Source organism: Mustela nivalis (assembly GCF_964662115.1).
Source record: "Mustela nivalis genome assembly, chromosome: 5".
NCBI classification, from domain to species: domain Eukaryota; kingdom Metazoa; phylum Chordata; class Mammalia; order Carnivora; family Mustelidae; genus Mustela; species Mustela nivalis.
Window position 1 is genome coordinate 77,002,910 of NC_139024.1, and position 27,299 is coordinate 77,030,208.

At 35.6% G+C, this 27,299-nt stretch overlaps 2 protein-coding genes and 1 long non-coding RNA gene across 10 annotated transcripts in view; 1 reads left to right on the forward strand and 2 right to left on the reverse strand.

Annotated features, from left to right (window-relative positions):
• The window catches only part of LOC309864468, a 664,253-nt gene extending 664,114 nt beyond the window's left edge, over positions 1-139 (reverse strand). For all 5 annotated transcript variants that reach the window (XR_014311539.1, XR_014311540.1, XR_014311541.1 and 2 more), the window contains exon 1: positions 113-139. This is a non-coding gene — a long non-coding RNA (uncharacterized lncRNA). The remainder of the gene's footprint in view (positions 1-112) is intronic.
• Positions 1-23,671, forward strand: part of SERINC1 (serine incorporator 1) — a 30,312-nt gene extending 6,641 nt beyond the window's left edge. Inside the window, exons 2-10 of the mRNA XM_082729982.1 lie at positions 4,773-4,934; positions 7,764-7,933; positions 15,367-15,446; positions 15,670-15,807; positions 17,524-17,693; positions 17,797-17,887; positions 20,177-20,321; positions 20,424-20,654; positions 22,066-23,671. Of these exons, the coding sequence (XP_082586108.1) occupies positions 4,773-4,934; positions 7,764-7,933; positions 15,367-15,446; positions 15,670-15,807; positions 17,524-17,693; positions 17,797-17,887; positions 20,177-20,321; positions 20,424-20,654; positions 22,066-22,201 (1,323 nt within the window). The 3' untranslated portion in view covers positions 22,202-23,671. The remainder of the gene's footprint in view (positions 1-4,772; positions 4,935-7,763; positions 7,934-15,366; positions 15,447-15,669; positions 15,808-17,523; positions 17,694-17,796; positions 17,888-20,176; positions 20,322-20,423; positions 20,655-22,065) is intronic.
• Positions 20,294-27,299, reverse strand: part of HSF2 (heat shock transcription factor 2) — a 41,019-nt gene continuing 34,013 nt past the window's right edge. Inside the window, exons 13-14 of one of the 4 annotated variants that reach the window (XR_014311531.1) lie at positions 26,654-26,774; positions 20,294-20,848 (exon numbers count right to left, since the gene is read on the reverse strand). Coding sequence is in view for 1 of the 4 variants with exons in the window: in XM_082729948.1 (XP_082586074.1) it covers positions 26,770-26,774 (5 nt within the window). In the remaining 3 variants the exon portion in view is untranslated. Of the gene's footprint in view, positions 20,849-22,375; positions 26,775-27,299 lie in introns of those variants that run through there. The other 3 variants (XR_014311532.1, XR_014311533.1, XM_082729948.1) reach the window with 3 other exon arrangements.

Sequence of the window (27,299 nt, forward strand, 5' to 3'; positions counted from 1 at the left end):
CTCTAAAAGTTCTGATTTTGTGCTCCCGTGCTCCACTGCTTGCAGGGAGCTGGCCCTTCCTGCTGTGTTATATCTTCGTGTGGCTTCAGATTCACTTCTCTCCAAGTCCTACCTTCCAGAAAGTGGTTGATTTTCTGTTCCTAGAATTGCTGTTCTCCTCTAGCTCTAGCTGTTGGGCTGGTAGGTGTTCAGAATGGTTTGATAACTATCTAGCTGAACTCCTTGGACCTGATGATATTTCTGTCTGTTACTTCTCCTCCATCTTGCTCCCTCCTCTGTTTGATTTTTTTTTTTTTTAAGGTAGAAGCGCAGATTGTTCCATTGAAATCTTCATTTTGTCTAATATAGTTATTTAGTACTGTAAGTTTCACAAATGTAATGTGTTATTTTCATTTGTTGTAACTTCTTTTAGGTATTTTTTCCCCCTGTGGGTTAAATAGAAGTGTGTTACTTAGTTTCCATATATTTTTTCTGTTACTGATTTCTAACTTAATTCCATTGTTGGTCAAGAATACATGGTGGTGGTTTGATTTGAGACATTTTGCATCTTTATTGAAATTTGAGATTTGTTTTATGGCCAAAAATGTGGTCTGTTTTGGTGCATTCTGGAAAACAATTTGTGCCCTACTTTGGTTGTATTGAGTATTCCCTAAATGTCAGGCACAATTAATTGGTAATGTACAAATTTTCTTTATCCTTACTGATTTTTGTTTGGCTTCTTAATGAGTGAGTATAAATGTGAATTTGTTATTCTTTTCAGTTTTATTGTTTTTCCCTAGCGTATTTTGAAGTTCTCTTATTAAATGTTGAAATATGTAGGATTAGTGGTCTCCTCCATGAATATACCCATGTATGTCTCCTTTTCATTATGAAGTGTGTCCCTCCTTAGCGTTGGTAGGTTCTTTGCTCTGAAATCAATTTAGTCTGGTACTACTATAGCATGGTATTTATTTTTTCTTTCTTTCACTCTTAACCTATATGCATTTTTATATTTAAGATTTCTATAGAAGAGAGAATTGGATCTCGAGATTTTATCTAACATAGTCTCTGCCTTTTTGTTGGGAGTCTTTATGCCATTTACATTTAGTTTGGGCTTAAATCAACCATCTTTCTATTTTCTGTTTGTGTATTTGTTTTCTGTAGATTTTTGTTTTGTTTTGTTTTGTTTTGTTTTTTGCCTTACTTTACGTTAATTAGCCATTTTTAGTATTGTTTTATTTCCATCGCTTTACTAGTATACTTCTTTGCCTTGAGTTTCTCAGAAGTCACTCTAGGGTGTATATTATTCATTATTAACTTTCTACAATCTGTTTTCATTCATTCATTCATTCAGTCATGCCACTTACAATTTAATAATCGTGCAGTAGTATAAAGTTGAATGTCTTGAATGTCTCCTCTTGCATGCTATTTGCAGTCATATTATTTTTCTTCCACCTTTGTTATAACTACCCACAGTATTTTTGCTTTAGTCTTAATCGTTTTAATAGTTTTAAACACAACTAATGAATCATTGAACACTACATCAGAAACTAAGGATAGGTACTGTAAGTAGCTAACTGAACATAATAAAAGGATAATTATCCTTTAAAGGATTTCCTTGTATTTTGCCATTTGCATTGTTCTTAATTCCTTTTATATAGATCTGCTGTCTGGTCTGATCTTTCTTCTGCTTGAAGGATTTCCTTCAACATTCTGGTAGTTCAGGTCTGCTAGTTTTGGATTCTTTTGTCCTTTGTCTGAAAGTGGTTTTATATTACATTCATTTTTGAAAGACTTTCCCTGAGCCTAAAATTTTATTGTTTGTGGGGATGTATTTATTTATTTATTTATTTGTGTATTTATTTAAAAAAGATTTTATTTATTTCTTTGACAGAGAGAGATCACAAGTAGGCAGAGAGGCAGGCAGAGAGAGAGAGAGAGAGGAGGAAGGCTCCCTGCCAAGCAGAGAGCCCAATGCGGGACTCGATCCCAGGACCTTGAGATCATGACCTGAGCTGAAGGCAGAGGCTTAACCCACTGAGCCACTCAGGCGTCCTGTTTGTGCTTTTTTTAATATTAGCCATTTTTTAATTAAATTTGACCTATTCCTTTGTTTTTATATATATAAAAACCTTAATTTTTTTGCCTGCTTTTTAAATATGTCTCTATTTAAGGTTGTTTTTAAGCTGTTTGTGGTATAAGTTGTTATGGTTTTCCTCATGCTTATTTTTCTAGAATTTCATTGAGCTTGGATCTGGGAATTTATAATCTTGATTAAATTGGGGAATATTTTGACAATTACTTCCTCAGTAGCACTCTTCTGGTCATCTCCCCTTTTGAGAACTCCAGTTTCACTTATATTAGGCAGCTTGAAGTTGTCAACGTTGCTCTTTTCATTTTTATCCTAGCATTTTTGTCTCACTTGTTTTGCTGTGTTTTGGGGTTCACTGATCTTTTTTTGCAGTATATTAGTATTTTTTGGTTTATTTTATTTTTCATTTCTACAGGGTCTGTGTAGATCTTTTATATTATCTTCTATGGCTCTCCTTAACATATTGATGGGGTTTTTAAAATCTCCTTCATATTCCTTGAGAGTATAAATTACAGTTAAAATAGTAATGTTATGCCATTGTCTATAATTCAGTCATCTGTGTTTAATCAGATTTATTTTGACTGATTGATTTTTCTTATTAAAAGTTGTGTTTTCCTAGGGCGCCTGGGTGGCTCAGGGGGTTAAAGCCTCTGCCTTCGGCTCAGGTCATGATCCCAGGGTCCTGGGATCAGGCCCCACATCAGGCTCTCTGCTTTCCCCTTCTCTGCCTGCCTGCCTCTCTGCCTACTTGTGATCTCTCTCTGTCAAATAAGTAAATAAAACCTTTAAAAAAAAAGTTGTATTTTCCTACTTTCTTGCATAACTGTCAAATTTTTATTAGATGTCAGGTATTGTAAATTTTATTTTCATGGAGTTGGATGTACTTGTATTTTAAAAAGAAAATATTGGAGGCTTTGTTCTTGGGCATAGGTGAATTACTTAAAGAAAATTTGATGTTTTTGATGTTTCCTTTATGCTTTGTTAAGCGAGACTGGAGTAGCCTTTAATCTTATGCCTTACTTTTATTCTGAGTAATAGCCTATAACTCATTGCCTCTTGGATTACAAGGTTTTTCCACTGGCTGGTGGGAATACCATCTCTTCCCCTCCTTGGGTATTTTATTCAGATGGTTGCAGTGATAAGTGCTTTGCTGAAGATTCAAGTTGAAGCCTCTGCAGATTTCCAGAGCTCACTTTGTAGCTTTCTTTTCTCCAGGATTCTGCCCTGTAAACTCTAGCTGCCTTTACTTTTCTGAGTGACCTATTCTGTTCCAGCTCCCAGTTGTCTCCTTAATTCAGGTGGACTGCTGGCCCCTGCTTAGATTCTCCTCCCTGTTCTGGAAGCTTTCCCCAAGCAGAAAGATGGATCAGTTCAGTCATGGAGTTCACATTGTTTCCTTTCTCAGAAATTACTGTCGTGTATTGCCTATTATTAATTGTCTGAAAAATCATTTTTTTGTTTAACTTTTTCCATTGATTAAGGCAGTATAGTATGTCTGGTCACTATTAACTCCCATCATGACCTAAGTTTATAGTAATTATCTCAACCTTTTTTCTGTTTGTAATTTTATTTTCAGCTGTGTCTGTTTTGTTCCTTGATAGTATTCTTTAAGTTAGACTTTCTTTTTTCATTATCTTATTTTATTCTTTTCCCATTCCAGTTTTGAACTCTTACATTTGCTTTTTGTTATTTTTCTGTAGTTTAGGTAAAACGCTTGTACAGAATTTCCTTTTATTAAGTTTTGTTTTGTTTCAGTCAGGATTCTTCGAATGTCTCTCCCTCATCCTTTTTTCCACTTCCCTGAGGGTTGTGCTTATTTATTTATTTCTTTTTCTAGAGTATGTGTGCATAGTTGCTATGACTTTTATTTCTTTCTTTCTTAAGCTTGCTATAAACAGCTTTGTCTCTGCATTATATGGGTTGCTGTAGTGTGTAGGACTGCTGCCATACTCCCTTCCCTTGGTTTCTGAGACTTTTCCCCCCAGAGCTGCAGCTCTAAGTTTGGAATATCCTAGTCTGTCCAACTTTCTGAAGTCTGGTAGTATGGGGAGCTCAACCAGGGTTATGGTGAATCCTTGTGAGAACACTTAATGCTTAACCTTTCTGAAATATTGGCAGATTCACTAATCAGTGTTCATCTGTCCTGGTGAGGGAATTACCCGGTTTCCCTGGTATATTCTAGTAGTTTACTGTGGAGTTCCAGGGGAGAAAGTTAGCTAGCCTCAGTTTTCACTGTTTTCACTACTACCATCTCAGAAGAGGAAAAGATAAGGATACCAATTCCCTTTTTTTTTCTCTTCTGGGGTATTTGAGAATTCTCAGAATTTTGTGAATTCACCAGTATGATACCTGGGGGCTAGAGGACAGGAGCCAGAGATGGGCTTGTTATTATCCCAGGGTTTTTTGTTTGTTTTTGCTGAACTTTGCTGCTGTTTTTTTGTGTTTTTTTTTTCCCATTGTTTTAGCTGATTTGATTTATTTTAATTGATTTAGTGGTCAAACACTTTTATTTTTAACTTTGGTCCATCTTTACACAGAAAGTACATAGAAAGTTGTGGATAATTACATGTGAACCGAATGAATACATTTTGTTCCTTGGTAATTACTTTAACATCAGTCTTTTTTTTTTTTTTTTGAGTAGGTGAAACAAATTCTCAGTGTATCATTTTAAAACATACTAATTTTTAATACTTTTCCCCAGATACCATGTTTATGTGGCAGTGCCCCATGTTTGCTGTGTCGATGCTGTCCTAGTGGAAACAACTCTACTGTAACTAGATTGATCTATGCACTTTTCCTTCTTGTTGGAGTGTGTGTAGCTTGTGTAATGCTGATACCAGGAATGGAAGAACAACTGAATAAGGTTAGTTTTGTTTTTGTCTTTGTTTTGTTTTGTTTTAATTGATTAACTGAACCTGTAATGAGTATGCTTAAAACCAGTTGTTCGGTTTTGGAAATTGTAATGTACAAAGTAAGATAACTTATAATTCCAGTTTTAGTAATCCTAATAGTCTTTTAGGAAAGAAAGGCAATGTAAGACTAATATAAGCTTAACTTCTGTGATGGTTGTACAGAAAATGTGCTGTGGTAATAAGGAGAAATAAGTAATTCTAACCAGTTAAATATCAGAACTCTGGGTCTCATGGAAAAAGCAACATTCTAAGAAAGAACTTTTATATGCAGAGATTGAAAATAGGAAGCAAAATGAGGATAAAGAGCTTGTTGAGCAGAATATGTATGCTTTAGAAGACTGGTCTAATAATTAGAAGTCAGGTAGTTAAATGTGGAGGCTCTTTTAGTCGTGTAATCAAGAATTGTATAGAGGGCCAGCAGTAGCTTTTCTGAATGTAGAATTAACTGAATCTGGATTTGAAAACTGGCAGTGATAGTCATACATAATACCCAGATTCTGATTCTGGACAACTAGCAGGAAACTTACTGTTAACCATGGTGGGGAATGGGGGTGATGTGTTTTATTTAAAAAAAATTTATTTTCAGGGAGTCAGGTTATAAAAGGAAATGAGGAAAATACTCATTTAGTTTATAAAACATTGACTTAGAAATATTGCACCACATAGGTGTTCAAGAAAGTGTGTGTGTGTATCTAACAGGAATTAGAAAACACAGTATGTAACAAAAAAGAAATCCTAGCTGGAGGTGTTTTGGGAATGGAAATGAAAGTTGAAAGCATGGCAGCATATGCTGAAGAAGACCATTCAAAGTGAGCAGACTGTAACTTTTACAAAAGCTGTTATTGAAAGGGGTTGGTAGAGAAAAGGGAGCTTTAGAAGGAACAATGAAAAGGGGTGAAACAGGTGAATGCCCTGTTGTGCAGACCTTAGGAAGAAAGTATTTGACAGCCAGTATATCATTAGTGTTTTGAGAAAGTGATTTCTTTAGAGTGCTGGGACTAGAAGTGGAAGGAGACCCAAATAGCTGTGAGGAAATGTATCTAGTAGTTATAAACTGCTGATTCGAGGAGTTTTGTAACAAAGATGATGGTCTCAGAGGGCAGCTGAGTTAAGGATGAGATTTAATCATTTATATTTTGATATGAGCTTTAATCTGTATGGGGGAGAGAGGGAGGAGGTGATCAAGAGAAGTTACAAAAGTTGGCTTTCCACCAAGACAAGACGAATGATAACAGAAAATTTGAGGTTGAGAAGGATAGTATGGCAGTTGACCTCCGTTTTAAAGCACAGTATCTGCTTGATGTTGGCTTTAGGGTAAGGAAAGATGGTGAAAGTTTGAAAAATGAGATTATTATGACTTTAAAAGAGCTAGCATTGTACATAGTAAATGTGGATGACCAGCTAATGTCGTCCTTGGCTATAAGCAAAAGACATAAGGTTTTGTCATGGATCCAGTTGACTGTGGTTTTAAATAGTTTAGATGGTAGATGTTAATTCTCATCACCAAATGTTTCTGCTTCTCTGCTTTCTGAAGGTCATCAATGATTTGCATTTCCTAGAGTGCCATGTCTTTAATACTTATTCATCAGTGAGTTGTGAGTTGAAGAAATACATATCAGCTTCTACTTACTGATAGAAGATTTCCTTTTTTCAATTTGTCACAACATGTACATCATTTGAAATGGTGGCTTCTCCAACAGCCTGGACTCCTGAAGTGACTATCAGAACCAGTTATGTACATGCACAAGAGCAAGAACTATATATTTGCTGTTTTAAGCCACTGATACTTGGGGATTGTTACTGAACTAGCTTAACCTGACTAATCTTAACCTAATTAGTGATGGGAATTTGCCAGGTAGTGTCCTGCTACCACACAAGGGAGTGGGATAATTAAGGATGTCTAGTTGTGTACGTGTTGCAAGTGTGGGTAAGTATATACTGCCCTAGGGCTTACACTGGGTTGGAACGGTGAGATTTAAGTGAGACCAGGAAAGGGTTTATAGACTGTGCAGGAGCTAGCAAAAGGAAGTAGTGCCTGTCCATTAGCTTAAACACAATTATAAGTTCTTGGTTTTAAAGGCACAAATTAACAGTCATATTGGGCATATCCATTTGCTTTAACATTTATAGAGGAAATTTGTTCTCATATGTAGTAGTAGTGTATGTGGTTCTGAGGATTGCTCCCATTTATTTCATTTAAGGTCCTTTTGTTTTGTTTTTTGTATGTGTGTTTTCAGATTCCAGTGTGACTTTCAGTAATGGCCATCCAGTTTTTTTCAGATTTCTAAGTTAAAATAAATCAGTGGCAGCTATTTTTTAATCCAGATCAATTCATTATCAAAAATAACACCTGTAGAATAAGAGAACAAAACTCAAATGTATTTAGGTCACATTGGCTTCAAGAAGCTATTGTTGTTTTCCTTGGTATTTAGAAGCCTACTTAACTTTATAATTCCTTGAGCTTTTATTGATTGTATTTCTTTCTTATACAGATATTTGAGATATCACAGGAGAATGCAAGTTTTAGGACATTTGGACTAAGTCTGCAAGTCAAAATAAACATCCAGTTTTGGATCAGTTTATAGTTTATCATGGGTTCAAAAAAGTGAAAAGAAAGTTAATTATCTAGCTGATGAAAATGTTCCAGACTTACCTTGCTTACATATTCAGCAGAAACTGTAAAGCATATTTCTGTTTTCTAAACCTGAAAACTATCTGATTACCTAGAACTTGTCTTTATTTGAAAAAATTCGACATCATAAACTCTTTGTTTTTTCTAGATTCCTGGATTTTGTGAAAATGAAAAAGGCATTGTTCCTTGTAATATTTTGGTTGGCTATAAAGCTGTGTACCGTTTGTGCTTTGGCTTGGCTATGTTCTATCTTCTCCTCTCTCTCCTAATGATCAAAGTGAAGAGTAGCAGTGATCCAAGAGCTGCAGTGCATAATGGGTATGTCTTTGAATAATACAAAAGTCTAGGTGGTGTTTTCTCAGTTATTCTAGTTTGTCTACAGAAACTATAAAATAAGTTATGCAATTTTTAGATTTGTTATTCATGAATGACCAGGTAAAAATATCTTTTTGTCTTTACTGAGAATATCAGATTTTAGAAATATAAATATTAAATAGTAACCTTGGGTCATTTATTGGTATAATCTCTGATGCATGATGTTTTATAGTTCATGATAAAAAGAGGATTTAACTGGAGCACCTGGGTGCGGCAGTCAGTGAGCACCCGACTCTGGGTTTTGGCTCAGGTCATGATCTGAGGGTCATGAGATTTAGCCCGCCTCGGGCTCCACACTCAGTGTGGAGTCTACTGGCAATTCTCCCTCTCTCACTGTCCATCCTGCTTGTGCATTCTTTTCCTCTAAATAAATCTTAAAAGGTGGCAGGGAACTGCCATATCTGTTACTAATAACACGGAATTCATTCTTCCTTTTCCTTGTAGTTCTTGGTAGATCAGTGTTACTACTACATGAAACTGAACTTCGTTACTTAGAACTACAGTGCGACCAAAATGAAAAATTTTAATCCTCAGCAGGGTGATTTTCTAAATGGTTGGTTGTAGTAGACAATCTAGAAAAAAACTTTCGGGTCCTTTTTACTAATCTTCCTTAATGAAGAGCATCACTTCCGGTACTTAATTTGAATGTTTTGAATTTTATCTGTTCTTTTCTTCCCATAAATTAAAAAAAAATTTTTTTTTAATATTTGCTGTTGCTTATTTATTACTAAGACAGGAAGAATGAGCAAGTGAGAAATACAAATGTTAGTGAAAAATACATTGTGCCAGGTTGAATTTATTTTGTTGATTTTGTTCTTGTAGTCACTGGTATGTTTATTTGCACTTTTACAACTATAATTATTAAATGTGTTTTTAAACACTTTTCAGCGTGCATCACAGAACGGCTATTACAGCTATTCGCTGAGATAACACTCTACTCAAAGTAGCATGCTTGTAGCACACTTAACCATTTTCCTTACATGTGTTTTCATTTTAATTGAAATATAATTAACATATAACATTGTAGATTTAGCACCTACAAAATGTTGATTTCATAGATTTGTATATTGCAGTGTTATTACCATTGTAGGGTTAGCTAACACCTCAGTCATGTCACTTAGTGATTACTTATTTCTTGGGGTAAGAACAGTTAGCAGCTTTGAGGTCTGTAATACAGTTTTGCTGCTTACAGTCACTATGCTGTGCATTAGATCTCCAGGATTTATGTACTTATTGCAAGGTTGTTCCCCTTAATGACCTGTCCCAGTTTCGCCCCCCACATACCCCATACTCTGGTAACCATTCTATTCTCAATAGAGAATTCTTTTCTCAGTGAACAAGCTTGGCTTTTCTAGGTTCCACCTATGAGTGATATCATATGGTTTTTGTTTTTCTTCAGCTTATCTCAGCACAATGTTTACAGTTAATATATGTCCTTGCAAATGGGAGGGTTTGCTTCTTCTTTGTGGCTGTATAACATTCCATTGTGTATCTGTCTATACCACAGTTTCTTTCTTTATTCATTGACAGACACTTGGGTTGTTTTCATATCTTGCCTATTGTGAATAATGCTGCCATAAACATGGGAGAGCAGGTATCTTTCTGGTATCTTGTTTGTACTTCCTTTGGATATGTGACTAGAAGTGGAATTGCTAGATCATATGGTAGTTTATATTAATTTTTTTTGAGGAAACTTTATACTGTTTTTCATCGTGGCTGACCTAGTTTATATTCCCACCAGCAGTGCGCAAGGGTTTCCTTTTCACCACATCCTTGTCAACACTTGTTACTTCTTGTCTTCTTAATGATAGCCATTTCAGTTTAACAAGTGTGAGATGATATTTCATAATGGCTTTGATTTACATTTCCCAGATGATTAGTGATACTAAGCACCTTTTTAAATACCTTTTGGCCATTTGTATGTCTTTGGAAAAATAGCTGAGTTCCTCTGCCCATCTTTTAATGGATTTTCTTTTTCTTGATTTAATCTTGATAGGTTGTATGTTTTTAAGAGTTTATCCATGTCTTCTGGTTATGCAATTTGTTGACATAAAATTCTTCAAGCAGTTTCTTATGAATGTATTTCCATAGTATTGGTTGTAATGTCTCCTGTTTTTGATTTTGAGTACTCTTTTTCTTAGTCTAGCTAAAGGTTTGTCACTTTTATCTTTTTGAAATACCAGCTCTGGTTTCATTGATCTTTTTTATTTTTTTTTTCTGTTCTGTATCACGTTTATTTCCACTCTGATCTTTGTTATTTCCCTGCTTCTGCTAACTTTGGCCTCGCTTTTTCTAGTCCTTGAGGTATATAGTTAAGGTTATTAGAGATCTGTTTTCTTTATATATGCATTTTTCACTATATACTTCCTCTCAGAACTTTTTTTTTTAACACAGGTTTTATTTTCTTTATTTTTTTATCTTTTTACTAATTATTTTTATTGACCCATAATGTGTATTATTTGCCCCAGGGGTACAGGTATGTGAATTGTCCGGTTTACACATTTCACAGCACTCACCATATCCCATACCCTTCCTAATGTCCATAACCCAGCCACCCTCTCCATAACCCCCCTCCCCCCAGCAACCCTCAGTTTGTTTTATGAGATTAAGAGTCTGTTATGGTTTGTCTCCCTCCTGATCCATCTTGTTTCATTTTCCCCCCAGACCCCCCCCTGTGTCTCAAATTATTATTATTATTATGTATATATAATATATATTAAGATGATGTATATATACACATGTTTTTTATCCATTCATCTGTTGATGGACATCTAGGTTCTTTCCATAGTTTGGCTATTGTGAACACTGCTGCTCTAAATATTCAGGTGCAGTGCCCCTTCGGATCACAACATTTGCATCTTTAGGGTAAATACCCAGTGGTGTGATTGCTGGGTCATAGGGTAGCTCTATTTTCAACTTGTTGAGGAACCTTCCTGCTGTCTTCCAGAGTGGCTGCACCAGCTTGCATTCCCACCAACAGTGTAGGATCATTCCCCTTTTTCTGCATCCTCTCCAGTATCTATCATTTCCTGACTTGTTAATTTTAGCCATTTTGACTGGTGTGAGGTGGCATCTCATTGTGGTTTTGATTAGTATTTCCCTGGTGTTGGGTGATATTGAGCACTTTTTCATGTGTCTGTTGGCCATCTGGATGCCTTCTTTGCAGAAATGTCTGTTCATGGCCTCTACCCCTTTCTTGATTGGATTACTTGTTCTTTGGGTGTTGAGTTTGAAAAGCTCCTTATAGGTCTTGGATACTAGCCCTTATCTGATAAGTCATTTGCGAATATCTTCACCCATTCAGAACTGCTTTTGCAGTGTCCTGTATGTTTTATTTATTATGTTGTTTCTATTTTCATTTGTTTAGAGATAATTTCTCTTTTGATTTCTTCTTTGATCTCTTGATTTTGCAGGAGTGTGTTGTTTAGTTTCCATGTGCTTGGAAATTTTCCAGGTTTCCGTTCTAGTTTCATTCTGTTGTCATTGGGGAAAAAAAAAAAAAAGTTGGTATGATTTCAGTCTTTTTAAATTTAAAAAGACTTTCTGGGGTTCTATCATGTGATCTGTTCATGCTGGAGAATGCTCCGTATGCACTTGAGAAGCATGTGTATTCTGTTGCTGTTGGATGGATTGTTCTTTAAATGTGTTCAGTTCATTTGGCCTAAACATATTGTTCAAATCCAGCATTTCCTTGTTGATTTTCTGTCTGGAGGATTTATCCATTGCTGAAAGTTTGGCATATTGAGGTCTCTTACTGTTACTGTTACCCATTTCTCCCTTAAATTTTGTTAGTGTTTGCTTAATATACTCAAGTGTTCTAATGTTGGGTATATATATATTTATGATAGTATCTTCATGGAGAATTGAGTTGGCCCTTTTACTATTATTTAACAGCCTCCTTTGTCTTATTACCTTTTATTTATTTATTTTTTTAAAGATTTTACTTATTTGTCAGAGCACAAGCAGGGAGAGCGGCAGGCAGAGCAGGTGGAGGGAGAAGCAGGCTCCTGGCTGAGCAGGGAGCCCACCCGATGCAGGGCTTGATCCCAGGAATACCCGAGCCAAAGGTAGACAGACTCTTAACTGACTTGAGCCACCCAAGCATCCCTCCTGTTACCTTTTTTGTCTTAAAGTTTTCTTGTTTGATATAGGTATGCTAGCCCTACTTCTTTTGCTTTCCAATTGCATAGAATTTCCTTTACTATCCCTTCACTTTGAGCCTGGGAGACTTCTTAAATCTGAAGTGAGTTTTCTGTGCAGCATATAGTTGGGTCTTGGTTTTTTATCCATCTAACCACACCATGCCTTTTGATTGGTAAATTTAGTCATATACACATTTAGGGTAATAATTATTGGTAATAATTATTGGTATGTAAGGCCTTAGTAATGTTACCTTACTTATTGCTTTTTGATTGTTTTGTATTTCCGTTGTTTCTTTTTCCTCCATTTCTGCTTGCTTTTGTAAATTGGTGTTCTTTGCTTCTTGTTTGCCTTTATCTTTTGTGAACCTACTGTAGGCTTTCGCTTTCTGGTTACTGTGGGGCTTATCTAAAACATCTTTTAGATAAAACAGGCCATTTTAAGCTGTTAGCATAGCAGCTTAACTCCAATTGTATACAAAAGCTCTATCCAGTTAATCCTCCCCTTTTAGAGTTTTGATGTCAGTTTAATAATTTTTATATTATGTATTAACATAGTGTAGTTTTTTAATAGTTCTTACTAGCCTTTATAGTTAGATATTAACATTTCATATTATAGAATTAGTTTCCTAAATTTTACTGTTTATCTTCACCAGTCTGTTATATATGTTCATACACTTTCATATCACTAATTAGCATTTTTTCATTTAAGCTTGGACTGTCACCAATCTTTTTTTTTTTTTTTTCCAAGAACTCAGCACTCACCTTTTATTTATCTGGGAAAGTATTTCTCTTTCATATCTGAAGGATGACTGGTAGAAGGAATATTCTTGGCTGGCAGTTTTTTCTTTCAAAACTTAGAATGTGTCATTGCCCTCCTTCCTGGCCTGGAGAATTTCTGCTGAGAAGTAAGTCGGCTGCTAGCTTAGTGGGAGATCATTTGTAGATTAAGATCCTTTTTTCTCTGGCTGCTTTTAGGATTCTTTTTCTTCCATCTTTTAACAGTTTGTGTTTTAGAGAGGGTCTTTTGCATTGAGATAATAGCAGTAATAAATTTATTAGATTTGTGAACTCAGGTGTATAATACTTCCCAAGCTTGGGAAATTTTCCATTACTTCTTTAAATAAACTTTCCCCCCTTCTTTCTTTCCTCTCCTCTGGAACACTAATTATTCTAATATTTAAATACCATAGATCAAATGGCTGGCTTCTCTCTTTTTCATTCTTTTTTCCTCTGTTCACTCTTATGGGGGTACTTCAAAATTTGTGTTCTTTGGGTCGCTGATTCTGTTGGACATTGGATGTACCCTGCTGCAAGTGCTCTCTTGCATTTTTCATTTCTTTCATCATATTCTTCGGCTCCAGATGTTGGTTCTTTTTTTACGGTTTCTGGCTTTGCTTAAGTTCTCGTTTTGTTCATGTATTTTTTTTTCCTGATTTTGTCTTTTTGTGTTTTCTGGTAGCTCATAGAGTTTCCTTAAAGCAGCTGTTATTCTTTATTCACTAGATTACAAGATACTGTGCCTTTGAGCTCAGTTGTTGGATTATCATCTTCTGTTGATGGGAGTGTTTTCTTGTTCCCTGTAGTTTTGTGTTGTTGCTTGAGGTAGCAGATAACTCAAGTCTCTACTGTTTGCCTTCAGATGCGGTGTACTCTTGATCCCAAGAGTTCTCTGTGACCTTGTATTTATACACTGGCTGCATACTTCTTGCTCCCTTTGGTGGAAGAAGTCTTAAGCTTTTATGACTTCTCGGGTTCTTAAAAAAATTCACCTCACTGGCTACTGGAAGTCTATTTTTGTTTGTTTTCCAGAAGGTGGCACTACGGCTGAAGTTTGTGGTTTCTCCCTTCCCTACAGATGGTGGTGTTTTTCTCAGAGCACTCTCATTTCTGGATTGGCTCTTTCTGCCACACTTGGGAGCACACACAGAGAGCTGGCTGCAGAGTGGGTTTAGTACTCCAGGTGTTTGGAGTCCCACACAGCCAGCAGAAATATCCTTGGCTGAGGATCTCCCAGAGACTTGTGAACATATTTCCTGCTTAAATCCTGAATGTAATTGGCAGAAACTGTGTTCCTTTAATGCTTTTTGATGTTCTTTGCTGCTGCTTTCCCCATTTCCTGTTCCCCCTTAGTCATGGAGGTCCTGCCTCCATAATCTGGGTGCTTCTGGAGAGAAATGGGTTTCTTTAGAATTGTCCCACAGGGTTGGAGTAGCTGTCACTCACCAGTTCTCCTTTTGCCCCAGGGGAGTGGTGGCTGCCAGGTAGTGTCCATACTCTCTTGCCATCGTGTAGGGGTGGTACTGACAAAGTTTCTCTTCCCCTCTCTGTTGCACTGAAACTCATCTCCCTGACACACATACAGGCCATGCAGGAATCTTCCCTCAGGAGAGCTAGACTTTTATAAATTGTCTCTCATTCATGGGTATTTGCATACATCAGCAGTCTAGGTTTTCCCCAACTGGGAAAAGGTAGGAGGGGTTAGGGGTGTTTATTAGTTCTGCAGCCCATACCAGAGTCTGTCTGCCTATTACCAAATACACAGGTGCTGGAGACGATTTTCCTCTTAAATGTTTCTTGATCTCACATTCTGCTGCACAGAGACCCTTCTGTTAATGGTTGGAAGCCTAATTAGTTGTTAAGAACAGGGGAACCAAAAAATAGACTCTTTGCCATCAAGATGCTGATGTCCTAAAAGCTAGTGTTTTTTTTTATTACCAGAGTTTTGGATGGAGCATTTATCATGTGTTTATAAAACCTGTTCATTTGTATAGTGCACCTTATACTTTCACCTATTATTATTTTTAATTTCTTATTCATATAAAGTTAACATACAGTGTTAACGGTAGTTTCAGGTATACAATATAATAATTCAACAGTTCTATATATTTCTCAGCATTCATCAGGATAAGTGTACTCTTAATCCCTTTATCTATTTCACCCACCTTCCCTCTGGCATCCACTTGTTTGTTCTCTGTATATAAAGTCTGGGTTTTTTGGGTCTTTTTTATTTTGTTCATTTGTTTTCTTCCTTAAATTTCACTTACCCATTCATTATTTAAAATAAACCTGTGAATATAGAATATTCTCATTTTCTCAAGGTGAATTATCTTTCTTTTTTAAAAACGGTCCTAAGCAGTCACATAAACTTTTTTCACATGCTCTTAAAAGATTTCATATATGAAACTATTTATTGAGTGAATCTGTATTAGTAAACTATATTTCTATTTCTTTCAGATTTTGGTTCTTTAAATTTGCTGCAGCAATTGCGATTATTATTGGGGCTTTCTTCATTCCCGAAGGAACTTTTACAACTGGTAATACATCTTTTCATAATTGTGTGATGTTTATATTTTATAAAGAAACTGAGATAACTGCTTCTTGGAACTGTAACACTACTTGTTTTGTTTTGTTTTGTTTTTTCCTCGTTGGCAAAATCAAGACATTTGTATAAAATATTTCCTTTTGTGTATTGTGATTACGAAGGTGAAATAATAAAAAGTGAACCAGCCACTGATTTGTATTTTTTTTTTCTTTCAGTGTGGTTTTATGTAGGCATGGCAGGTGCCTTTTGCTTCATCCTCATACAGCTAGTCTTACTTATTGATTTTGCCCATTCATGGAATGAATCATGGGTTGAAAAAATGGAAGAAGGGAACTCAAGATGTTGGTATGCAGGTAAGCTTTTTTCTTGGAGCATCTTCAAGATAGGTGAACTTGGAAGGTGAGAGCATATATGTAGACTAGGGAAATAAAGATTTTTATGATGTTTTTGTGAAGTGGTGTTTACTTCAAAAGTTTGTGAGTGCCATCTTACCGCATTGTATGAACAGCTTTACTTGTTGAAATGGTTTTTAGGTAATCGATTAGAACATACCTAAGAGCCAGAAAATAATCCAGACATTGTACCTTGAGTGGCTAAAATAGATGTTGCAAAGGCTGTGTTCTATGATTGACAGTATGTAGTTTTTACAGCATAATTTCCTATTTTACAGCAGGTTAAAAATACTAAAGGGACAAGGACTGCTAGAAATAAACAGTGGCATAATTCATAAACATCAGCATGCAGAAAAAATATAAAAAGCAACTCTAGAACATTTCTTTTTATATAAGTGGAAAGATGCCTTTTTGTGTCAGTAACACGTAATTGGGTTCTTAAAGTACTGTGACTGTTTTATTTGTAATGATGAGCTTGAGTCCAGTGGTTATACTGCAGAACAGGGATCAGAATTCATTTGCTTGCCCCAGGTGATGAAAAGGAGGGAAGAGACTCAGGTTAAAGTGCATAGGCAATCCTTGTGCAAACAGAACTGTGATGACTGTATTTTATTTAAGGTGCATAGCTGCCGCTCAGTTTCATAGAGTAGTTGCCTTGTGGAAATGTGGGCTCAGTATTGCTTGAATTTTTTCTGATTCCTTTCAAAAGCAGCCATAAATATAAATTTTTATGTGAAATGATAAGAGTTTCCACTAAATATTTTAAATCAGATTGAAAGCTATATTCATTTTTACCTGCTAGCCTGATACTTCTCTCACAGCTAGTCTGTCTTATTTGATCTCAGTGGTAAGTTTAGTATCCAAAGAAATAAGCTTCAGTCATTTGGAAAATTCACTTTTATAGAACACGTCATTCTTTAATGCAAATCTAATGCAAGAGTTTGTTTTGTTTCCTGTTGTATCCCCAGTGCTTAGAACTTTGCAGGCATTCAGTAAATATTTGTTGGGTGGATCCCGACAGGCATATCTGCATAAACACCTGTATATTAAGGATGCATTAGCACAAAAACACACTGTGTTTTAATTTACATACAAGAAACTTGGGTTGTCTTATTAAATAATAATGACTTATTGTTATGTATAAAAATTTTTTTAAGAGATAATTAGTTAAGGGGTGCCTGAGTGGCTCATTCAGTTATGCATTAGACTTGATCTCATCTCAGGTCTTGATCTCGGGGTTGTGAGTTCAAGTCCTGCATTGGGATCCACATTAGGCATGAAGACTACTTAAAAAAATTTTTTTTAAATAAAAAATAATTAGTTAATACAGGAAAGCGTTGTTTTATGGACTTAACATTAAGTAATTTTCTATTTTTCTGTATTTTGAAAATTAAGGCCACTGTGTGTGAAAGTGTTTGTAATGGAGCTATTACTGTTAATGAAATTTTTTATGTTACCTTACTGTCCTTAAAAATACTATAGTGAGCTATGTGTAAGGAGTGTAAAATCACTGTGATAAAGTTCAGAAATATTCTTCTCTGCTTTTATAGCCTGCATAATGCAGACCGTGTTAGTTGCTTAAAATACGTTTTGAATGATTGTTTTTAAAATGAGCCCTATGCCTAACTCCTAATATTCGTGATACATTCTAATTGTCCAATTATATTTCTTTCACAGCATTGTTATCAGCTACAGCTCTGAATTATCTGCTGTCTTTAGTTGCTATCGTCCTATTCTTTGTTTATTATACTCATCCAGCCAGTTGTTCAGAAAATAAAGCATTCATCAGTGTCAACATGCTCCTCTGCCTTGGTGCTTCTGTAATGTCTATTCTGCCAAAAATCCAAGTATGATCTTTATATCATTAGTTTTTAATGAAGCTTCCATTTTTCTAAGTTTCCCCTAAATCTTGAATGATGTCAGAATATTTGTCTTAATTTTTCTTTGTAGGAATCACAACCAAGATCTGGTTTGTTACAGTCTTCAGTAATCACAGTCTACACAATGTATTTGACATGGTCTGCTATGACCAATGAACCGGGTATGTTTTGTTTGCTTGGGTTTCTTTCTTTCTTTTTTTTTTTTTTTTAAGATTTTATATATTTATTTGCTAGAGATTACAGGTAGGCAGAGAGGCAGACACAGGGGTGTGGCGGGGTAGTAGGCTCCCTGCTGAGCAGAGCGCCCAATGTGGAACTTGATCCCAGGACCCTGGGATCATGACCTGAGGTGAAGGCAGAGGCTTTGACCCACTGAGCCACGGAGGCGCCCCAAGAGAAGTGTCTTTTTTTTTTTTTTTTTAAAGATTGTATTTATTTGACAGAGAGGGAGAGTGAGTGTGAGTAGGCAGAGCATCAGGCAGAGGGAGAGGGAGAAACAGGCTCTCCACCGAGCAGGAAGCCCGATGTGGGGCTCGATCCCAGGAACGTGGGATCATGACCTGAGTCAAACAGCCACTTAACCGACTGTGCCACCCAGGCACCCCTTATTTCTTTTTAATGAATTCTGCAACTTTTTTTTTCATAGATGATTATTTTGTGAAAGTAAGCTATTTAAAAAATAAGCCTTTGGGGTGCTTAGGTGGCTTAGTGGGTTAAGCATTTGACTCTTGATTTTTGGCCCAGGTCCTTGATCTCATGCATCCTGAGATGGATCTCTGGGTCACTCAGGAGAGTGTCTTCTTGAGAGTCTTTTCTCTCCCTCAGACCCCCCTGCCACCCAACGCTCTCTTGCTCTTTCTCTCATTCTAAAATAAGTAAATAAATCTTTAAAAAAGAAAAATAAGCCTCTAGAAGAAAACAGTATGGAAATAATAGCATTTTCATATTTGATGTACTGCTATGTATTTTTTTCACTTTGCTTCTTTTACTAACAAATTATAATCATATGAAAATTATAACAAATATACCTAATTTGAACAGTCATATTTATGGTAGTGTGTGTGTATATATATATATATAGAGAGAGAGAGAGAGGGTGTGTGTGTGTGTGTATTAGAAAAGCTATTAAAATGCTCCTTGATTCATTGCTAAGCAGTATAGTTTTGCTTTTAACTAATTAAGATACTGTTTTTGTCTGTGAGTACCTTGCAAGTGAATATAATTAGGCTTTCTAATGAATCTCTTTATAGGCCAGTTATATTGCATTCCATGAGATTAAGAAGCCAATATAAATCATTTGGGGTGAAGCAGATGAGCAAGAAAATTAGTTACAGATTTTGAAAAGGAAAAAATGGTGCCTTTTACTTAAAATTACAAAATGTTATCTGAATCTGATTTCAAGTTTATAAACTCAGTAGATGCTTTATCAATAGTGGGATGAAGGCTGGTTTTTTTTTTTAATTAAAGATTTTATTTATTTATTTGACAGAGATCACAAGTAGGCAGAGAGGCAAGCAGAGAGAGAGAGGAGGAAGCAGGCTCCCTGCTGGGCAGGGAGCAGGTCCTCGATCCCAGGACCCTGGGATCACGACCCAAACCGAAGGCAGAGGCTTTAACCCACTGAGTCACCCAGGTGTCCTGATGAAGGCTGTTTTTAGTATTACAGAAAAGAATTATTTTTGTTCAGGTGTTAAGTAGTTAGAAATTTTTTTTATTAATTTGCTTTAGAGCTTACTCTTATCTGAATGGCTCTAAGATAAGAATCAATTTTGTCTTATTTTTCCCCCTAATTAATGATTGTTTTCATCATAAGATGATAGTTGATATACCTGACTTTGTGGAAGAGAGAAACATTTTGGATACTTTAGTGAATAGACTTTTTCTTACAAAAGTTAACAGTATGGATTAGGTCATTATGACTTATTTGGACATTTCCACAAAGCACTTGTTAAAATTCTAGTTAACTGATAATTTTATGTGTAAGCTCCCTTGCCTACATAGCAATGTACTTTGACCAAAGTTTATAAATTTCATAAAGTCAGTATTGTTCTACAATATATATTAGGAAAAGCCACTGAATCTTCATTTAGAACACCTGAATTTTATTCCTAACTGTACTAGGGTTTTATTATACTTATGAGAGCTCATCTCAATTTCACCTTTTTCTTGATCAGTTTAGAGCTTAATATCATCTCCGTTCTGGACATTTTTCTGGGCACTTCTATAAAGTTAGCACTGTAATATTTAAAAGGTATCATTATCAATAAATACAAGTTTTTCAGATTACATTTTTCTTGTATTTGTGCCTTCTTCAGGAAAATTTTTTGAATATGCAAGGGCATAAAATTAAAAAAAAAAAAGAAAATAAAAACACTTTTAACTAGGTCCCCCAAAATAAATTACTTCTTATACTGTCTGGCATTTTAATTTGACCTTAATTTACATTACAGAAACAAACTGCAATCCAAGTCTACTAAGCATAATTGGGTACAATACAACAAACACTGTCCCAAAGGAGGGGCAGTCTGTCCAGTGGTGGCATGCTCAAGGAATTATAGGACTGATCCTTTTTTTATTATGTGTGTTTTATTCAAGGTAAGAAAAACTGTGGATTATTTTTTAACAAGAAATCTAGCCATTCATTTAAAAATCAGTTTTTTAAATACCCTTTTTCCTTCTTTCCTGTCTTTTATGCAGCATCCGTACTTCAAACAACAGTCAGGTTAATAAATTGACTCTAACAAGTGATGAATCAACATTAATAGAAGATGGTGGAGCCAGAAGTGATGGATCACTGGAGGATGGGGACGATGTTCACCGAGCCGTAGATAATGAAAGGGATGGTGTTACTTACAGTTATTCCTTCTTTCATTTCATGCTTTTCTTGGCTTCACTTTATATCATGATGACCCTTACCAACTGGTACAGGTAATTATATTTCATGAAAACTTTGCATGTGGAAATTTCAATGTTTTTCATCATTGTATTATATGTAAAACGTGGTATGAAGTACTTTGATCCTCCAATGTATTTCAAAATTTACATATAAATGAATGAGATCAGTATAAGAAGTGCAGACTTTACTTCCTTGCTTTGGCATTAATATTGAAATACTTCCAAATCTTGAAGAGATTAAAATCAGAAGCTTCATGAAATTACACATTTTTTACAGAAATTACCATGTTAATAATAGATTATTCTTCATTTTAAGAGCAGACTTTACTGACATTTATTATTGAAAAATAAGCATTTTTTAAAAAGTTCTACACTGCGGCATATTAAGTGATAAGAATCCATGTAGTGTTCAGTAATTCACAGCTTTGGCTGTCAGATAACAAACATTAAGACCTTAGATTGGGGCACCCTGCTGGCTCCATTAGAGGAGCATGTGACTCTTGATCTCTGGGTTATGAGTTCGAGCCCCATGATGGGTGTAAAGATTACTTAGAAATAAAATCTTAAAAAAGAAACTGTTAGATAAAAAATATTTTTGGTATGTTTCATTTGTACAAAAACCAGCTAAATTTGGAATGTATTTCCTTATGAATCTCTTAACTCTGAAAAGGCTGAAGGTGAGAGAGTGGTTCCAATATACGCTTGGAATAGATGACACTTTTTTTATACAGGATAGGATTGATATGTTAGTTAGTTAGTTATCAGGGAAAGAGAGAGCACAAGCCAGGGGGCAGGCTTGGCTTCCCTCTGAGCAAGGAGCCTGATGTGGGACTCGATCCCAGAACTCCAGGATCATGACCAGAGCAGAAGGCAGATGCTTAACTGACTGAGCCATCCAGGTGGCCCTAGAATTCATAAATCTTTTATAACAATATCTTACTTATTAACCAGGCATCACAGTCCATTTCCCTGTTGTCTTATGACTGCTAAGCCAGAAGTACAGGATTCCCCCTACTTTTTACAGTTTGCATTATGCTACTTCATTTTTATTAAAGGCTTATGCTAGTACCTGCTTTTGCTGACTGAAAGAAACACAAAGAGAAATTTTGCTTTTAATAAAAAAGCCATTTACTTTACTCATACAGGTTTTTTGTAAAAGCAAAGTGGCCTAACAAACGTACAGAAAGTGGGGACCTGTACATAAAGAACCCGAGTATTAGTAAAAGAGCTACTTCAGAAGGCCAATGTCCTTTACTCCTTTAAAAGAAATTCTTAATTTTTACCTTCACATTAGTTGCTAAAGTAGTATGACAAGCAGAGCAACAGATTAGCTCAACAATTGTGTATCTGTTACCACAAACTATACAAAGAATACCTCGAAGTAAAGTTAAGTAGCGTGATGGCTGAATCTCTCTTTCCCTTTTATTTTTTTCTTAAATTTTAGGTATGAGCCTTCTCGTGAGATGAAGAGTCAGTGGACAGCGGTATGGGTGAAAATCTCTTCTAGTTGGATTGGCATTGTGTTGTATGTTTGGACACTAGTGGCACCACTTGTTCTTACAAATCGTGATTTTGATTGAACAGGACTTCTGGCATGAAAGTCCCACTTTGGTCATTGCTTGTTTGAGATTAACAGTATTCCAAACTTTTGTAAAGTTGTGTATGTGTGTGCTTCCCATGTAACTTCTCCAGTGGTCTGGCATGAACTAGATTTTATTGCTTGTCATTTTATCATTGTATTTTTGCCATGCACATTGATAAGTGTGTTAGAATGAATTACAAAGGGAGAGAGATAGGAGTCTGGTGGTGAAAAGTGGACGTTGTTAGGTTTATCCTTAGTTCTGTGCCTGTGAAATTAAGAGTAAAAACAAAACTGCTTCTTGACAGTTTGATTTTTAAATTGTGCTAGTCCCTAAGCTGTTTTAGAAAGTATAAAAGGAAATGTATGGCTGCCTTTTGAAATATTTGATGCCTTGCTCTACAAGAGACTGCAAAGAAGGTGGCTATTGTAAAATTGTATAAATAAGTGACTTAAATGCCGGTTGTTTGAAAAATCTTTTCAGGTTTTTCCCCTGATGTGAAGATAAGGAACTTAAACAGGTAGGGAGTGTTTGATGGACAATAGTGTAAATTATGATGGAGATTAAGAGACAGGCTTCATAGAAAGATTGGGGATAGTGGGTTACTAATTTGAATACCCAGTTAGGTTGTAATCTTCCCTGGGTAGGGATGGCCTTTCATATCAACATACCAACTTTGTTTTAGTCATTATAACATAAGCAAAAGTATAAGTTCAATGGAGATGTTAGGAACTCTGAAGGATTTAGACAAAGCTTTTGAAAAAGGTAATCGTGGGTTAGAAGGTGTACTTTGAAAGTTCATTAAAATCGAAGGTAGTAAGTAAACTTTTGACAGGACATTACTGTAGTATAGACTAAGCCTCAGGAGATAATTAGATAAAATCTAGTCCAAGCCTTTGTTTTAGAAATGAAGAAAACTGAAGCTCAGATAACTGATCAGTGACCAGGCTAGGAAATCCCAAGTTTCCCAAAAACAGCTGGCATTTCTTTGGCATTGAAAAACAACTTCTATTCAAAATACATGCGTAATAGATTACACACCTCATTAGTGGTGGTGAATTCGTTATGTGATTTGCTGGTGTCCAGCTTGCCTTCTACCCATAAAACGAGGCCAGGAGAATGATGGAATGCTATAGAATATAAACTGCTTATAGTATACTATACCATAGGTTCAGAAGATGTTTAAAATGCTTTTGTATTTGCTGCCATTTAATTGAAATATATAGTTTATTATAGTCTTTCAACCTGAAAATCAAGCAGTATGACAGTTAACTTAGAAACTTAGTTACTTGTGTATGTTTAACTAGTGTCATAATCTTAAAATCTATATTTGCTTCTTTTAAGGTATTTATTAATGTAAATGAAAGATAACAATTCAACTTAATTCCCCAACTTTATTCTGTGTGTTGATATTGTGTTCCATCATTTTGAATGGCTGTATTCTATCTCTAAATAAATGAATTCAGAGAATGTGTGGTGTACTAATTCTTTAGCAACTCAAATTTAGGTCACTATATATACTCAGACCTACTTTTTCTCTTCGGTATAAAGGAACCCGAAACAGGGTTTACTGTCCACTGCATTTGCTGAAAACCTGTATTATTTTAAAGGTGATAGTTACACCGTTTTGGTCTTCTGTAAATAACCCATGAAATTGGATCTCAGGTAATTCAAGTCATGTTCTCCTAAAGAACCTTTAATAGATGGGCCAGTTTAGTTTGGAGAATAATTTTAACCTGTGTCCAAAGGCATTTTTTCCTAAGTTGTAAATGGATGCTTTCTGACACAAGAGGATATAAAAAAGTTCCTTAACAACAACAAACAGAAATGAAGTACTCTATTACGTATGTTACTAAGGCTTGGTATATTTTATTCAGTAATTCATTTAAAATGGCATGATTTCTCCAATATTATAAGCAAGATAGTATCTATGAAGCCTTGGGCATTTTACTCAGAAAAATCTTAATGTTAAAACAAAACCTATATAGGAATATTTATTGCTTTATTTGCAGTAGCCCAAACTGGAAACAAACCAAAAGTTCTTCAACTGTGTTTAAATGAAATGTTTAAACACACAGTCCTACATCTATACCATGAACCTACTAAACAATAAATAGAGGTATAAACTCTTGGTACACAAAACAACTTGACTGGATCTCCAAGGAAGTACGCTACTGTATTAAAAAGCCAATCCCAAAAGATTACATAGAGTATCATTTCATTTGTAATATATTTTTTAAAGATTTTATTTATTTATTTGACAGATCACAAGTAGGCAGAGAGGCAGGCAGAGAGAGGGGGGAGGGAGCAGACTCCCCGTTAAGCAGAGAGCCTGATGCGGGGCTCGATCCCAGGACTCTGGGATCATGACCTGAGCCGAAAGCAGAGGTTTTAACCCACTGGGCCACCCAGGCGCCCCTATACTACTCTTTCAATGATGAAAATAAAGATCAGTGGTTCTTTGGAACCCGTAATTAGAAGAATCCTTGAGGGCAGGTTAAATGATCAGTTCTACAAGAAACTGCCGTCTTCTGACGTGTTCACACCATTGATAAATGAAACTTTGCATCCTTGCCCGCATTTGGTTATCACTAATTTTAGCCATTCTGATAGAAATATTGTGTTATCTCATTGTAGTTTTAATTTGCCTTTCCCAAATTGCTAATGGTGTTGAGTATCTCTTCATATGCTTATTTGCCATCTGTAGGTCCTCAGTAAAATGTCTATTCATGCCTTTTGGCAATTTTGTAATTGGATGGTTTATTGTTACAATTTGTTGAATTTTGAGTTAATATATTCTAGATATACATCCTGTATCAGATAGTACGTAGTTTACAAATATTTTCTCCTAGTCTGTATCTTTGTTCTTCCATCTGAACAGGGTCTTTTGCAGAGCAAAAGTGCTTAGTTTTGATTAGCTTCAATTTACCAATTTTTAAAAGACCTAACATGTTTTTCAACTTGTCACTACTTGGCCAGCCCAGCACACTTTTAGTACTGCCGTGTAACAGCTCTAAAAGCATCCCCATTTACTGGCAGATTCTCCATTCTTACACCCTTGATTTTCTATGTTCTAAGATGTAAGATAAAGAGAGCTTTTTGTTTCTTTTTTTTTTTTTTTAAGTGTATTAGGGTTCTCCAGAGAAAAAAATAGTAAGATACTTTGATAAATGATAAAAACGGCACTTCACCCCTGTGGTCTTTCTACCCCAAACCCATTAACTCCTATAATCATGGGAAAACAGTAAACCCAAATGAAGGTCACTCCACAAAATACCATGCCAATACTCCTTGTAACTGTAATGGTCTGATTTATTTGTATTATAGTTAGTCTGTTTGATACCAATTCCATGAGATTTTCTGATTTGCTTTATGGCCTAATATGCAACCAATTCTCAAAAAATATTTCATGTGTGCTTGAAATGAACATTTAGGCTCTAATTCTTAAATGTAACATGTTTATCACAACAAATATCATTTCATCATCTTCCCAGTCTGCAGACTATTGTCAATTTAAGCCTCATCACTTGAGGATACCATCCCTATGAAAAACAAGGTGACACACTCAAAGAACATTCAGCTCTGTTCTACGTGATTTCTGATGCCGATACTTACAACCACCCCCCTTAAATGAAAGAAAGTTATAATGAGGATGAAGATAGGGGGCACTCTTGAAATTAATGGTCTTCATACTGTGGTACTTGTTTTCCAGACAGTACAGAGACTTCCTCTGGTAAGCAAGAGGTATTAGAGATCAGTGTCCAGATCTTCAATTTCCTTATCACTCCTTCCTGAACTTGGATCTGCCTGAAAAGATGCCTTAAGAACATCAGGGCATCATCCCTCTCTTAACAATCACTTTCCACATTTAACAAAGATGTATCTCTTAGGCATTCTGAATCTAAGGCATTACTAAGGCACTGGATAAACTCTCAAACACCCAATAAAGACAAAATTTTTTAAATACTGGTGAGAAAGAATGACACTGGGGGCAGAATACTTTTGCAATTCAGGTAGTTTCTGGGTTTTTTTGCTGTTGATGAAATTGAAAGATGATCTAATTAAGTCACCAGTGGGTAACTCATTAAAAAATACAATAGTTCTAGCATATAGTTATGAAGGAGTTAAAAGGACTGATAGTGCTATACCAAATTCCTTCCATCATACACTTTTTTGTATTACAAAGTTTTTAAGAGTTGTACACTTACAAAAACAAAAAGGAATGAAACTGATGATGCTTACACTGATAATCTTCAGCTTCAGATACAAAAAAATTGGGGAAGTACTCCTTCCCCCCAATCAAGACCTGTTCAGGCCACTAAAAATGTTATTTCTCATACAATTTTACTGTTTAATGTTTGCCAAAATTTGAGTATTAGTGAACACTAAGATCAATCCCCCCACCCCAAAAAAAACCCGAAGGCAGAACATAATAGTTTGTTCTCCACTCACCTGAAGTCTACAATAGGTGTCCAAGATTGATGGGTGCCTCTCTTCTAAGCAGTGATTCAGGAAGCCAAATTTCTTCCTTCTTGAATGTATACTCTGAAGCCATATACTCCTCTGCATCAGGCTAGTGGAGGAGTAAAAGAGCAAGGAGGATTGCAGAGGGGAGGTTTTCACAAACCAGACCTGGAAGTTCTGTACATCACTTCTGATTTATTTATCAGAATCCAGTTACACAGCCACCCTGTTTATGAAGTAGAAATAATCTAACTCCATGATAGAGAAAATGGTTTGGATAATCATACTGTTTTGATGAACTGTGTATAACTGGACACAAATTTCTTTATAATGCTTAGAATCTTAAGATAATAGTAAACAATTTCCAATTTAGTTGCAGAGAAGTATGACACTATCTTCAATGTAGGACTTTCACACATAATAAAAGTAGGATAAAATTCTTTGGGAGAAGTGGAATGGATGATGATGGTTATCAAATTAGCGCAGTATTTAGATTCCTTTAGATACATTTTAAAAAGCATGTAACTTTTTAAACTGTAAGTTACATTTTTAAGTGGTAGTATTATCAATACCCTAAATTCCTTCCAACTAAAGGTGAAAAATTTTAATTTCAACTCAAACAAAGTACTGGAAC